The following is a 16,229-nucleotide window of genomic DNA, read 5'->3' on the forward strand; positions in this document are numbered from 1 at the left end:
CCAAATGGAAAATAGATAGCTAGTGGGAAGCAGCCGCATAGCACAGGGAGATCAGCTCGGTGCTTTGTGACCACCTAGAGGGGTGGGATAGGGAGGGTGGGAGGGAGATGGAAGAGGGAGGGGATATGGGGATATATGTATATGTATAGCTGATTCACCTTGTTATACAGCAGAAACTAACACACCATTGTAAAGCAATTATACTCCAATAAAGATGTTAAAAAAATAAAATAAATATAACGTTATGAAAAAAAAAGTTTAACTTGTGAAATTTATGAGTAGACTTTATTTGACTGTTCATTTATTATGCTCTTTGCAGATGAACTACCCTCAACACAAACTCAGCTGTTGAGCTGAAGAGAGATGATGATTGTTGCTACATTTATATAAACTATGTATTTTTCACACCCTATTAAATCTTTTGTAATTTTGCTGTAATTGGTTGATTAAAACATTTTGTGCAGATGATAAAATTTGCTTATTACTACCTTGGGAACCAGCATAATTTGGGACATAACAGGCAGGTTTATCCCTACTTGGTTTGAACAATGCAGAATCTGGAAATATCTTTGTAAAGCAATGCCAGCCAGGCAGACAGGTGCAGCACACATTTATTGGAGGTGGTAAGTGATATAGGGCAGTGATAGTAGCCTAGCCTTGGGTTGTACAAATTCTTGCTAAAAGAGGCCACTTTTACTGAAATACTTTTCTGTTTTCGGAATCAATATAGGCCACATTTGGTTTTCGTGTGTTTTCTTCCTGAATAAAAACAGAGATGAAATTACACATTCTGATTAACTTCGCAGGGCTGTTGGAACAAGCCATACTGGTGAGGCAGAATCCAGGTAGATGCTTCACACTCCTTCAGGTGAAGAAACCAACGTCAGACATATCCCTTTCCCAGCTGAGACTTGTTTAGATGTCTTTTGATTGGAGATTCATGTAGAGGTTATAATTCTTCTCCAGGTGAACTGCAAACTATGACCTCAGTGATCCCTGAGAATGGATAAATTCCAGGACTACTGTTCTTATTGAAAGATTGCAGCCAGCAACCCAGTTTCTCTCCAAATTTCTCCCTTCTAATATTCTTCCAGGCGTCTGTACTGGGTAAAAGCAGCAATGAAGTGCTGTGTCTTAAATAGTGGCAAAATTTTTCTCTCTCCCCTCCTCTTTCTTCTCTTCTCTCTTTCCCTCTCCCTCTTTTCCCTTATTTCCCCCCCTCCCCCCCTCTCTCCCTCCCTCCCTCCTTCCCTTCCTCTCTCCCTCCCTCCCTCCCTCCCTTTCTTCCTTCCTTTCTACCTTCTTTCCTTCCTTCCTTCCTTCTTCCCTCCCTCCCTCCTTATTTTTTTTTTGCTTATGGGTGTTGAATTGCTCCAGCACCATTTGTTGAAGTGGCTTTCTTCCACTAAATTACATTTGCACCTTTGTCAAATATCAGTTGAGCATATTTGTGTGAGTCTGAGTTCTCTGTTCTTTCTCATTGATCTATGTGTCTATCCGTCAGCCCATACTACAGTCTTGATTTCTGTAGCTATATACTAAGTCTTGAAAATGGGTAGACTGATTCTCTCCCACTTTATTCTTCTTTTTCAAAATTGTTTTAACTATCTTAGTTTCTTTGCTTTCTATATAAATTTTAGATAATCTTGTCTATATCCACACAAAAAAATCTTGCTGGAGTCTGATAGAAATTGCTTTAAACCTGTATAAGAATTTGGGGAGCACTGCATGTTTACTATATTGAATCTTCTAATCCGTGAACATGGTATGTCTCTCCATTTATTTAGATCTTTGATTTCTTTCATCAGCATTTTATAGTTTACAGTATACAAGTCGCGTATGTATTTTGTTTTATTCACACCTAAATATTCTTTATTGAGTGATTTTATTTGGTATTGTGGTTTTAATCTTGGTGTCCATGTGTTCATTTCTAATATATAGAAATAAATTTGTTTTTGTGTATTGATCTTGTGTCCTGTGACTTTGCTCAACTCACTAATTGCAGGAGTTTTTGGTAGGTTCCTTAGGATATTCTTTTTTTTTTTTTTTTGCACTGTCACTTCCCTTCTATTGCTCCGCCGACCTCTCCTGGAACACTAACTGCTAACTGCTGTTTTACATGGACTACTTACTCCGTCTGGGGGAAGCTTTCATGTTTGGAAATTGCAGTAATTCTCTAGCAAGCTTGATCTGATTCCTCAGTTCTGTCACTCGTGAGTCCTCTTTCTACACCTTGGGGTGATAAAAGTCCTAATCATAAGAGTACTTCAATTTTTTTTTTTTTTTTTTCCGGTACGCGGGCCTCTCACTGTCGTGGCCTCTTCCATTGCGGAGCACAGGCTCCGGACTCGCAGGCTCAGCGGCCATGGCCCACGGGCCCAGCCGCTCCGCGGCATGTGGGATCTTCCCGGACCAGGGCACGAACCCGTGTCTCCTGCATCGGCAGGTGGACTCTCAACCACTGCGCCACCAGGGAAGCCCATCCTTAGGATATTCTATGTAGACAATCAAGCTGTGCAAAAAATAACAGTTTTATTTTTCTTTTTCAATATGTATGCTTTTCATTTTTTATTTCCTTTTCTTGCCTTTTTGCACTGGCTAAGTACTATGCTGAATATGAGAGAGAGAGGGCATTTTTGCTTTGTTGCCCATCTTAGGGGCAAAGCATTCAGTCTTTCACCAGTAAGTAAAATGTTAGCTCTAGAGTTTTTTTGTAGATACGCTTTATCAAATTGAGGAAGTTCCCCTCTATTCCTATTTTCTGAGAGTTTTTAATCATGAATGTGTGCTAAGTTTTGTCAAATGCTTTTTCTGCATCCATTGATATGATCATGTGATTTTTTCTTCTGTAGCTGGTTAATATGATGGATTACACAGATTGAGTTTCAAGTATTGAAATAGACTTACATTCCTAGAACAAACCACACTTAGTCATGGTATATAATTAATTTAATATATTACTGAATTCTATTTGCTGGTATTTTGCTAAAGATGTCTGTCTGTATCCATATTCATGTGGAGTATTGGTCTGTAGGTTTATTTTTTGTATCATCTTTGTCACATTTTGATATCAGAGTGATACTAGCTTCATAATCATAACCAGGAAAAGTTTCCTCCTCTTATCTTTTCTGGAAGAGATTATGCAGAGTTGATATGAATTTTATTTAAAAGTTTGTAGAAGTTTCCAGTGGAATCATCTAGGCCTGATGATGTCTTTTTCTGGGAATTTTAAAATTATGAATTTAAGTTCCTTATAGGACTATTCAAATAATGTTTCCTATTGGATGAACTGTGGTAGTTTATCTTTTTTGAGGAACTGATCCATTTCATCTAAATACTTAAATTATGTGTGCAGAGTGGCTTGTTGTATTTTCTTATTATCTGCAGGGTCATTCCTGATAGTGATAATTTGTGACTTCTTACATTTTCTTTTTGTCATTATTGCTAGAGGTTTGTCAATTTTATTGATCTTTTCAAAGAATTAGTTTCTTGTTTCATTGATATTCTCTATTTTCTGTTTTCAATTTCATTGATTTCTATTCTTCTCTTTATTACTTCTTTCCTTCTGTTTGCTTTGGGTTTATTACTCTACTTTTTCTAGGTTCTTGAGGTGAAAACTTACTGACCAATACTTTTCCTCTTTTCTAATGAATGTATTTAGTGCCATAAATTTCCCTCTTAGCATTGCTTTAGATATGTGCCACAAATTTTGATATGTTGTATCTTTGTTTCCATTCATAATCAGTTAGTAAAAGCCAGGATTGAATGCAGTCTGACTCTTGTATTTATCATACAAGTGGTGTTTAACCTTTGACTCTTCTCATTCCCAACTTCTAACCCCAAGGCAGATGTACAAGTAATTCTGCTTTAAAAAACGAACGAACAAAAAACTACCATGGATAAATTAGGGAGCACCCACACACTTTACAAAACATTTTATTGTCATGATAAGGGAATCCCAAGCTCCTCTTGGGACAGGTCAACTGGTTAAAAATCATTAATGACTTCCTAGAAATACTAGGATAGAGAAACCAATGCTAAATCCTTTGTTATAGTTCCATAGGTCCTTAAGGCTGCCACTTCTTCCTCTTCTCCTCCTCCCCCTTTTTCTTCTCCTCCTTGTTCTTCTTTGTCTTCATCTTCTTTCTTTTTTTTTTTTTTTTTTTTTTTTTTTTTCGGTTTTTTTTTTTTTTTGCGGTATGCAGGCCTCTCACTGTTGTGGCCTCTCCCGTTGTGGAGCACAGGCTCCGGACGCGCAGGCTCAGCATCCATGGCTCACGGGCCTAGCCGCTCCGCGGCATGTGGGATCTTCCCGGACTGGGGCATGAACCCGCGTCCCCTGCATAGGCAGGCGGACCCTCAACCACTGCGCCACCAGGGAAGCCCCATCTTCATTTTTTAACCCTGTTTTCTTTCAGTTGTTCAGATTTGTTTCATTTCTATTGTTCTATTTCAAGTTCATTGATCCTTTCCTCTGCTTCCTCATTCTGCTGCTGAGCTTAGCCATTGAGTTTTTAATTGTAATTATTGTATTTTTCAGTTTTAAAATTTTCCATTTGGTTCTTCTTTATATCTGTATTTCTTTGCTGGGCCTTTCTATTTTTTCATTTGTTTCGAGCATATTTGTAATTGCTCATTGAAGCATATTTTTCATGGCTACTTGAAGATCTTTGCCAGATAATTCTAACATCTCTCATCTCAGTGTTAGCATCTATTGATTGTCTTTTTTCCATTCAGTTTGAGGTCTTATTGATACTTGGTATGTCAAGTGATTTTCTACCAAAAGTTGGACATTTGGGGTATTGCATTATAAGTTGCCTAAATCTTACTTAAATCCTCTATTTTAGTTGGTTTTCTCTGATACTGCTCCAAAGGGTAAGTGAAGGAGGGCAGTGCCACTTCATTATTGCCAGGTGGGATTAGAAGTCTAACTCCCTTACTTAGCCTTCATTGACATCTAAGGGAGAAGACTCTTCATTACTGCATGGTGGTGAGAGTCCTAATTCTCAAGAAGGATTCCTCTGACACTGCCTCAGCAGTGGGGATATGGAGACTTCATTACCATGTGAAGGTGGAGGCCCAGGCTCCACGCTTGGTCTTTGCTGGAATGAGTGGGGTGGGGGTCATAGTTTTTGGTTTTTTGTTTTTTTTGGTGGTAGTGTTTGACGGAGTAGACTCATTATTGTCTAAAAGTTTTCTGTCTTGCTATGCAGTCCCTTTCTTGTTCTTTGGCTAGAGAGCAGGCTTTTGTTGGGGGCTTTTTTGACCTCTGTCCACTGGCATTCCTATGTTGTCAGCTTCTTCAGCTCCAAGTCTGGGAAGTATGAGGCAATAAGGAAGCCCAGGAAACTCACCACTATGTCATTCCTTGGGTCCCATGGTCCTAGCTAGTCTGTCATTTTCTCTCCACCTTCCAAAGTGTTCTTATGTTTATGCTATATACAATGTCCAGGAGTTTTCGTTGTATTTAGCAGAAGGAATAAAGAAAAAAGTACTACTTCTACTCCATCTTCCCAGAAGCAGAAGTCCTTGCTCTCTGGCTTTAACAGCCACACTTTCCCAACATCCACTGCTACCAGAAATAGCCTCCTCTTTTCATACTCGTTTTCTAACTTCAACTAATTGGCCTATCTACTTTAGTCACTCACACAAAGAAGTTGAAGACAAACTCAAACCAAACAACTTCATGAGAAGAGGTGATGTAAAAGAATTTGAAGATTTGTGTCCATGACTCTCATTAAATAAAATACTGAGGAACCTGCACACGGCTACAGGCAGGATATTCCTTGACCCTCCAGTATCAAAGTAGCTTGTCAAATATAATTTTATTAACATTGTTCACCTCTGAAGGCCATCTCTAAAAGGACAGATCAGAACATTCTGCAGGATTCCAAATGCATAAATAGCTCACCTTCACTGTCACAGCATTCTAGGATGGAAGGGTCTTCCCGAATCACGGCAGTCAAAGCACTGACATCTCCGTTAGATGCTGCCTGATAAACCATGGTCAGGTCAACTTCTTCAGATGAATCACCTTCATGAATCAAACAGAGACAAACTTACTGTGTGGAGAGAATTTACTGAAAGAATAACAACACCCAAAGCGTCACCCACACAACTGATTCATGAAAATCTCTCTGGTGAATCCAGGCAGAAGGCTGAGTCATCCTGATCACATGCACCTTATTACCACTTCTGAAGAAAGGTGGGCCACTGTGGGCTGTGTTGTAACATCACCATATATTGGGAAGGAGCCTGAGGGATTAGGTGTCCTCTGAGATTTAATGATTCTCTCCAAGTATTTGGACTACTTGAAATCAGTGAGACCAGATTGGGAAGTGGAGCCCTTATCTTGGTTCTGGGTTTCCTTTTTGATCTGAAATATGTTACTTTCCCTTTCAATGACTCAGTTTACCCACCTTTGAAGGAGATACTGTGCTCCTTATTCTCTGTTCTCTAGTTGGACTCTCTAGCTTTTTCCTCTTGCTCTGAACCCTGAAGGCTAACCTTGATGACCACATCACCCAGGCCCCCTGGCCCTCAGTGTCCATGGGAGGCACTGGTAGGAGAGTGGTGAGGAGAAGAGAGATGCGGCATTTCCTCCTGCTTTCCCCTAGTTCAGGGTCTAGCAGTAGCCGCTTCTCTCCCACCAGGAGGGTCCTCCTCCCCAGAACCAGCCCTCACTGGGCTCCCTGTGGTAACAAACATTGTCCTTTCAACCCTGCCTCATCTCTGTATGTAGTCCCTTCACAGAAGCCCTTCATTTGAACCATCTGAGGTTTCATGACATGGTGTTCCCAGAAGAAACAGCTGTATGCGAGTCCTCTGAATTTGGTAGCCACCTGTATCATACCTTTGTGCATGATTGAACCAACTAATAGTATTACCAAAGGTGACAAGACAACTGTGGGTCAAGTGACCCCAGGGGAGCAATGGAAGGGCTGGGAGACAAGCTTTGTTTACAGGAACACCCCTTGTGAGGTGCTGGGCCGAGCCCCTCTACTTAATTTCTCCCACACGTGGCCATGGTTCAGGGAAAATATATGTGTACAAGAAAAGTTTTTAAAATTGCATTTTTCTACTAGTGTAGGCATTATGCTAGAGATACTTTACAGTTCTAATTGATCTTTAGTTGGCAGGGGTCCTAACCCTTTGGTTGGGAAGGGTTGGGCTTTGTTTCTCAGTCCCAGTATTTCTGGGAAGTCACCAATGACTTTTTAACCAGTTTGACCTGTCCCAGGAGAAGCTTGTCATTAAAAATGATTCACTTACAACAACAAACTCCATTGTAAAGTGAGTAGCTGCTCGCTAATTTATCCATGATAGGCTTGTTACTGTAGCTGTTGCTTTTAAAGCCTTCTCACCTTTACATTTGTCTGAGGGCTGGAAGTGAGCAGTGAGGGATGTGAAAGGCAAATGCCACTTCTGTGTGAGTGTAAGGACCCTGGAGCCACACCACTGGGGTTCAGTTCCTAGTTTGTACTAAGTAGCTGCGTAAATTTGGGCCAGTTACCCTTTCTGGGCCTTAGTTTCCTTGTCTTTAAAATGGAGATGATGATGATGATAACCATGCATCTCATAAGGTTGCTGTGAGGAGTAAGTGAGTTAATATTTAATCCTATGTGCTCTCAGGACAGGGCATAGTGTGTAGTAAATGCTGTATATACTTTGGTACTACTACTGTTACCATTTTTTTTTCTGATAGTGTGCAAATTTAGAAAGCATTTGAAATCTGGGACATGTAGAGAAAAAGGTCTCTCTGATGATGGCTAGCTAAAAGATCCATAGACTGTATAGAACATTCACTCTCTATTAGAAACTCCCCCAGGAGTCTAGACATTTTGTGAATATTGCTCACAATATCTTTGGACACAAGAAATAGGGCCCAGACCCAAGCACAAAGGTGGGCTTGGTATCTGGTTGTATGACCACATCCATAGATGCTGGTGATGTCACTTCAGAAGTACTGAAGTGAGGTACTGAGGTATGCTGTGGTATAAGGTATGCTGAGGTATGAGGTATGCTGAGGTACAAGGTATGCTGAGGTATGAGGTATGCTGAGGTACGAGGTATGCTGTGTTTATCGCCTGTTTATATCTTATACAACATGTTCATATAACATATATAAATGTGTTTATAACCTGTTCATCGCTGCGTGCAATAAAATCTGTAAGGCACATTCATCAGACTGTAGAGTACATACAGCTGAGAGAAACAAGGAATGCATTGCCTGATAGAATTAGAATTCCAAACAACTTGCCAGAAGGATTCTAATAACAATTGTGTTTAATAGGGATAAACATTTAGTCTGTGAAATATCCAGTTGAACTAAGTGAAGGGTGGTTGAACCTGTAGTTTTTGTTCCTCAATATCCCCTCACCCTGCTGGTGACCTTAACCTGATTATTCTCTAGGGACCACTTCCTCCCCACTTTCAGCACAGGGGGTTGACCATATTCCTGCTCAGGGCCAGAACATGTGACCTAGAACTTGCCATTCAGCACCAGCATTATCCTGGCCACAGATATTGGTTCAGGGATGTGCCTCAATCAGAGCCCATAAAAGGCAATGATATTTTGGATATTTTGGGATTGCTGGGAACAAGTTTTGTTCTACCACCCATGAAACTGGGAGTTATGGGGGGGACATCTTACGGGTGGAGAGCTTATGAATGAAGACAACACAAGAAGAGCAGAGCTGGGCTAAGAGAAAGAAATAATTGAGACCTGATGACATCATTTGAATTCCTGAATCAAGCCATACCTTAAGCCAGCACCATTTCTGGAACATTTACATGTCCCAATAAATTTCTTTTTTTGCTTAAGTCAGTTTGCATAGATTTTGTGTGTTTTTTTTTCTTTTTAATCACTGCAAGAGTTCTAACTAACAGAAGGTTTTAGTGGTGGCACATTAAAAAAGCATTTAGGGTTTTAGTTGGGCAGTTAACACTATAGGAATTAACAGTGTGACAGTAAACTAGTAGATCTCTGGCTGCAGTAATAATAGTCTAGTAATGAGACTGAGGGAGATAATAGGCTTTTTCCATTCTTTTTTTTTTTTTAACACTAAAGAGGCTTTTAATTATGTAGTATTATCCTTAAGTATAAAGACTTTCCCAATCACGTCACTTAGAGAGAATTTTATCCACTGCTCTGTTTGGCTGCCAGTCTCTTGTTTCTCTCCTCAGCAATGGTAAGGCGGATACCCTTTCCACGAGGAAGAGAGATCCATGGTTTGTTGCCTTTGCCAATAACGAAAATGTTGGAGAGCCAGGTGGCAAAGCTATTGCCCTTGGCATCTTTCACATGAACTATATCAAAAGAACCAGATGTCTCTCCTGGTTAGTGATCACATCAATTCTTCCCAGGTTAGCACCTCCAGTCACCATGCACAGGTTACCAGTGTCAAAGCTGATGAAATCAGTAATCTTGCCAGTCTCCAAATCAATCTGAATGGTGTCATTCACCTTGAAGAGGGGATCAGGGTAGCGGATGGTGTGAGCATCATGGGTCACCAGATGAGGGATTCCTTTTGTCCCCACAAAGATCTTTCTCACTTTGCATAACTTATACTTGGCCTCCTCAGGTGTAATACGATGAACAGCAAAGCGACCCTTGGTGTCATAGATCAGACAAAAATTCTCTCCAGTCTTGTCAATGCTGATGACTTCCATAAAACCAGCAGGGTAGGTTATATCAGTGTGGACCTTGCCATCAATCTTAATGAAATGCTGCATGCAGATCTTCTTCACTTCATCTCCTGTTAGGGCATATTTAAGTCTGTTCCTTAGGAAAATAATTAGGGGGAGACATTCCTTCAGCTTGCGGGGACCGGTAGATGGACGAGGAGCAAACGCACCAGTCAGTTTATCCAGCATCCAATGCTTTGGAGCTGCTACGTGCTTCAGGTGCTTCTTGGGACCACGAGCCATGGCTGCGCTAGGCACGGAAAGAGCTTTTTTTCCATTCTTAACTGGTCAATGTCATGTTGAGGTCTATGGCCCATGGATTAAATGGGCTATAGGTAGCTGGAAAACATTCTGAGGAGAGTGACCAGAGTATGACTGGACTTCATGTCACCTGATGAACAGCAGAAGGAAACAGATCTGTTTACTCTGAAGATTACTCTGTGTGGTCATGATGGTTGCCTTCAAATATCTGAAGAGGTTTTTTTGTTTTGCTTTGTTTTTTTAATTAAAAAACCATGGTAAATATACATAACATATGCCATTTTAACCATTTTTAAGTGTACAGTTCAGTGGCTTGATGTACATTCACATTGCTTTGCAACCATCACCACTATTCATCTCCAGAACTCTTTTCAGCTTCTAAAACTCACTCTGTATCCATTAGACAAAAACTCCCCATTCCTCCCTCCCCTCCATCTCCTGGAAACCACCATTCCATTTCCTGTCTCTATGAATTTGACCACTCTAGATATCTCATTTAAGTGGAATCAATATTATTTGTCCTTTTGTTACTGGCTTATTTCACTTAGCATAATATCCTCGAGATTCATCCACATTGTAGCATGTGTCAGAATTTCCTTCTTTTTAAAGGTTGAATGATAATCTGTTGTATGTATGTACCACATTTTGTTTATTCATTCATCTACTGGTGGACACTTGGGTTGTTTCCATCTTTTGGCTATTGTGAATAATGCTGCTGCAAACATCGGTATACAAATAACTCTTTCAGACTCTTTCGAGTATATACTTAGAAGTGAAATTGCTGGATCACATGATAATTCTATTTTTAATTTTTTAAGGAACCACTGTACTGTTTTCCAATGTGGCTGCAACATTTTATATTCTCACCAACAATGCACAAGGGTTCCAATTTCCCCATGTCCTTACCAACACTTTTATTTCCTGTTTTTGCTTCTTATGTTTGTTTGTTTGTTGTAATAATAGCTAGCCTAATGGGTGTGAAGTGATATCTTGTGGTTTTGATTTGCATTTCCGTATGATTAGTGATGCTGAGAATCTTTACATGTGCTTTTTGGCCATCTGTATATCTTCTTTGGAGAAATGTCTAAGTCCTTTGCCCATTTTTAACTGGGGTTGTTTGTTTTTCTGTTAAGTTGTAGAAATTCTTTATATATTCTGGATACTAACTCTATATTAGATATATAATTTGTATACATTTTCTCCCATTCTGTGGGTTGCCTTATCGCTCTGTTGATAGTATCGATGTATAAAAGCATTTAACTTTGATGTAGTTCAATTTGTCTATCTTTTGTTGCCTGTGCTTTTGACATCACATCTAAGAAGTTACAGTAAGTCCCCTACATATGAACAAGTTCTGTTCTGAGAATGTGTTTGTAAGTCCAATTTGTTTGTAAGTCCAACAAAATTAGCCTAGGTACCCAACAAACACAATTGGCTATATGGTACTCTACTGTAATAGGTTTACAGTATTTTTCACACAAATAATACATAAAAAACAAACAAAAAATAATGAAAACATTTTTAATCTTACAGTACAGTACCTTGAAAAGTACAGTAGTACCAGCTACATCACCACTGCTTTTACGCTTGCTTCCAGACATCCTGGGCTTGCAATAAGGATGCTGTACTATTGAACTTTATACAGTACTGTATGGTACACAAAAGCACAACCACTTGTAGAGGATGCACACACGTGACAATGTGAGCCAGACACGTGAACTAACTTACGTGATTGGACAGGCAAACTCACATTTGCATTTTTGAAAGTTTGCAACTTGAAGGTTCGTATTTAGGGGACTTACTCTATTGCCAAATTCAATGTCATGAAGCTTTCCCCCTATGTTTTCTTCTAAGAGTTTTATAGTTTTAGGTCTTATGATTAGATCGTTGATCCATTTTGAGTTATTTTTTGTAGATGGTGTTAAGGTAAGGGTCTGACTTCATCATTTTGCATGTGGCTGTCCAGTTGTTTCTGCACTACTGCTGAAAAGACAATTCTTCCCCCATTGAATGGTCTTGGCACCCTTGTTGACTCCTCAGTTGACCCCTAAATTGACCACAGATATATGAGAATATTTCTAGACTCCCAGTTCTATTCCATGAATCTATGTTTGTCTTTATGCCAGTACTACACTGTTTTGATTGCTGTAGCTTTGCAGTATGGTTTGAAATCAGGAAGTGTGAGACCTCCAACTTTGTCCTTCTTTTGTACGATTTTTTTTTGGCTATCTGGGTCCCTTAAAATTCCATATGAATTTTAGGATGAATTTTTATATTTCTGCAAAAACATCATTGGGATTTTCTTAGGGATTGCATCAAATCTGTAAATCTCTTTGGATAGTATTGACATCTTAAAATATTGTCTTTCAATCATGAAACACAAGACATCTTTCCATTTATCGGTGTCTTCTTTAATTTCTTTCAAAAATGTTTTGTAGTTTTCAGTGTGTAAGTCTTTTGCCTTCTTGGTTAATTTTATTCCTAAGAATTTTTTTTTCTTTCTTTCTTTCTCTCTCTCTCTCTCTCTCTCAGCGGCCATGGCTCACGGGCCCAGCTGCTCCGCGGCATGTGGGATCTTCCCAGACCAGGGCACGAACCCATGTCCCCTGCATCAGCAGGCGGACTCTCAACCACTGTGTCACCAAGGAAGCCCTTTATTCTTTTTGATGCTACTGTAAACAGGATTATTTTTCAAAGAGCTTTTAGCCAAGTTTATGATTAAACTTTTATGTGAAATTCCAGCAGTTAGAAATAGCAGTGGGTGAGAATGACAGAAGAGTATTTTAATGGTCAGAGAACTGTAAAAATGTCCTAGTTCTCCTCAAGAGGTAGTGAACTTCCTGTAATTAAAGATGTCAATCTTGGGACTTCCCTGGTGGTCCAGTGGTTAAGACTTTGCCTTCCAATTCAGGGGTTGTGGGTTTGATCCCTGGTCAGGGAGCCAAGATCCCACATGCCTCGTGGCCAAAAAAACAAAACATAAAACAGAAGCACTATTGTAACAAATTCAATAAAGACTTTAAAAATAGTCCACCTCAAAAAACAAAGAAAAATCTTAAAAAAAAAAAAAAGATGTCAGTCTTGGCTAGGTGGTCACCAAGGGAGTGTGTTGCAGAAGGAATTCAGACACAGAGTGAAGTACAAGGTATGGGGAAGGGAAGATGTGTGAGGCAAAACAGAATGTATTTCAGGGTTTCTTCTAACCCTAAGATACCATACTAAACTACAGAGTGATTAGGAAATAGAAACAGTCAATTTAAATTGTAGTCAATGCAAATAATTAGGCCTAAACTTAAGATAGTACAAACAATTTCTGTAGAAATGATGAAGGGTGAAGTAGAAGTAACAAGAATGAGGAGAAGGATAACTGATGGTCCTGGTGGAATCTAAAATAGAGGCAAGAAAAATTTTTTTCTATCAAAGGTCACAAAATCATTTAAGATATGCAGAAGATCTACATAAACAAACAATACATAAATTCTTCCTTCTCTCCTTCCTTCTTTCCTTATCCATCTCACTATCTATTATCTGTCTATTTTTTTTGTCTATCTACCTATCTATCTATCTATCTGGTATCATCTATCTATCTACCATCTATTTATCATCTATTTATCTTTCTTTCCATTCAGCTTTAGAGGAGAAGCATGGTTTGAATGGCTTTTGCCTCTCTAACTGTGTGAAAGTTAAACAGATAGACTTATATATGGATGCATAAAGAAAATTCACCAAGGGAGAGAGACTGAAAGTACAGAGAATGGAAAACAGACATAAAGGAAATAGGAAGAAAGAGGCATGTGAACAGATGCAGATTATATTTTATAAAAAGTTGTCTATGTATATGTATACATGAAAAATATAAAAGACAAGAAGACGATGCATCAAACATCAATAGAGATAATTTTTAAGATATTATTTAGTACTTTCTATATTTTCCCAATTCTCTACAATGAATTTATATACTTTTTATAATCATCAAAATAAATCAAGTTTTAAGTGGTGAGAGAGGAGTGTGTCTTACTAGCTTTACATTACATTAATGTGTTACTACTAGAAGGGTAGACAGAGCCTTGTGTGTCTGTAATAGAGAAAACAAGTCCTTGATATTTGACAAAGTGTTGAAAATGGAAAAACATACATGTATTTTAAAAATTCTGACCTTTATAAATACCCTAGTAGATTTTTTTTTTACAGGTACATGTTTTAAATTTTTATTAATTTTTACCTAAAAATCAGAAGGATAGACTTTTTGGAAATCATCTGTTTCCCTCATTTTTCATGGTTAAAAACCTTGTAAACAGTTTTCTGGATGTGCCATAAATTATCAACTTAATTCCAAGGGCCCAACTTTTTAATAGTAGGATTGCAGAAATATGACAGGCTGCTAGAAATGTTTTAGATTAGAGGACCTTCTTCAAAGCTTCTCATATTTTACACAAATATGGGTTCCTTCACATAGTGGTTCTGTCTCTGGGTTATTGCAGAGTTCCTTGGGAAAGCCCTTGACTGCATCAATTAGTGGGCCTACTTTGTTGAAATTACCCAGAGGTCAGCTTGGCATTTGTTCTGCTTAAGTTGAGACAGTTTTGTGGAAAAGCCAGGTCAATGTAAGGATAGATTGGGTACTGCAGTTTCAAGAGTCCAGACCAGAGGGTCTTGGGAGGATTTCTTTGGTTCATTCTCTTCTGAGAATCCTTGGGTGGCTGAATGTAGCCTAGAGTCACTAGTGAAGTCTGGATTCATCATTGGGCAACTACAGAAGATTCCACAGATATTTCTTAGATTGTTTTTTGGAGTGGAATTGATTGCATCTGAAGAACTGAAATTTATTCATTCATCCATTTACTTAACATCTACCATGGGCCAGTGAAATTGCAGGTACAAACGTTGTAGAGTCTCTCTGTTCCTAAGAAAAACATGCCCTAATGGGAAAAGAAGTGTGTAATTTATGATTGAGATATACCAGGGATATTATGGCAGGACAAGAGGAAGAATGATTTAAATGAATAGTTTCCTGGGCATTCTCCTAATCCAGATCACTCTATCCTCCCTCAGGATTATCTTGGGTGCTTTGGGGACAGTAGAGAAACTGTGTTTTGGGAGCTGCCTGGAATGATCTATCCATAAAGTGGTGAGGTCTTTTCACTTTTAGGGAAGATGCCAGGCCTTCACTGCACCTTGATGGCTCCATGTAACAATATTGCCACCCACTGGTGATAAAGAGTCTCTCTGGGCCTTGACCTGGGCCCTGAGCCAGGATGGTGCCAGTTCTGCTGGACAGAATTAAAAGCCAGTTTGGAACACTCTGGCCATGTAGGAACAAGTTTAAGGTCATTGAAACAGTTAGCTGGCATTGAAAGCAAATTAGTGTCATGTGACTCATCATATACATTATATGATACACAGCAGGCATACATGCAAGCAATATAGAAAAATAGTAAGAGCCCAGCCTCCAGAGTTTGAATCCTAGCACTGCCAATTTCCTGATAGCTGTGTGATCTTGGGCAAGTTACTTAACCTCTCTATTCTCATTCCTCTCTTGTCAAATGTGTAAGAATATTATTTACCTCACAGGGTTGTTCTGAGAGCTAAATGAGTTCATCCACATAAAGTGCAATGCCTGGCACAAAGTATTCAAAGTATGTCAACAATAATATATTATCACCATTACTACTTTGACATAGATAGGAACCTCTGTCTTCTTTCCCCTTAAAAAGACCCTTTGCCTTGCTCAGCAGGCTGTAGAGATTTTGTGAGCTGAAACATTTTGCTATTTCTCGCGTTTTCTCCTACAGTCCCTCAGGGTGTACTGGCTGAGGCTTTAAGAGTGTTTTATAAAGTGCCAGTCATATGGGAGGAGGAAAAGGAGTTTCTTTCTAACATTTTAAAGAGAAAAATAGCTCCAAGCTTTCTGCATGTGCCAGCTGAGAACAAATACTCAAAGCAACCTTCATGCCGTGGGAGTGGAAAAGAAGGGATTTCATTCTGTGGGGAGGAAGTCTTGCAACAATATTATCTCAACGGTAAGTATCTGGCCACAATCAGACCTTTCTTCATAACCAAACTTGTGATGCAACACATGCTGTATTTCTTTGATTCTCAGCATCATTGTGTTCCTCGGGGTGACTCTTCTGACCTGTGAATGCCATTCCATGGCTCGCATCTCTGCTGGACATAGGGTGGGGGACAGTGCTGGGAAATGGAATTTGCTGTTCTAAGAAACATGTCTGTGTTAAACTTCAGTGATGATGCCTCCTTAGGGTGCATTTTCATAAAATGAACTT

General features: G+C 39.2%; 2 protein-coding genes across 2 annotated transcripts in view; both read right to left on the bottom strand.

The window, feature by feature from the left end:
* ANKRD55 (ankyrin repeat domain 55) overlaps positions 1-16,229 on the bottom strand; it is a 95,168-nt gene that overhangs the window by 58,039 nt on the left and 20,900 nt on the right. The window contains exon 2 of the mRNA XM_007112809.3: positions 5,912-6,034. Coding sequence (XP_007112871.2) covers positions 5,912-6,034 — 123 coding nt within the window. The remainder of the gene's footprint in view (positions 1-5,911; positions 6,035-16,229) is intronic.
* On the bottom strand, positions 9,120-9,947 carry LOC102981498 (40S ribosomal protein S4, X isoform-like). Its single transcript, XM_024124726.2, is given in 2 exon segments — positions 9,120-9,327; positions 9,330-9,947. Coding segments are annotated over 2 exon segments (789 nt in total). The 5' UTR covers positions 9,931-9,947; the 3' UTR covers positions 9,120-9,139.

The sequence above is a fragment of the Physeter macrocephalus genome, chromosome 8 (genome assembly GCF_002837175.3).
Source record: "Physeter macrocephalus isolate SW-GA chromosome 8, ASM283717v5, whole genome shotgun sequence".
NCBI classification, from domain to species: Eukaryota; Metazoa; Chordata; class Mammalia; order Artiodactyla; family Physeteridae; genus Physeter; species Physeter macrocephalus.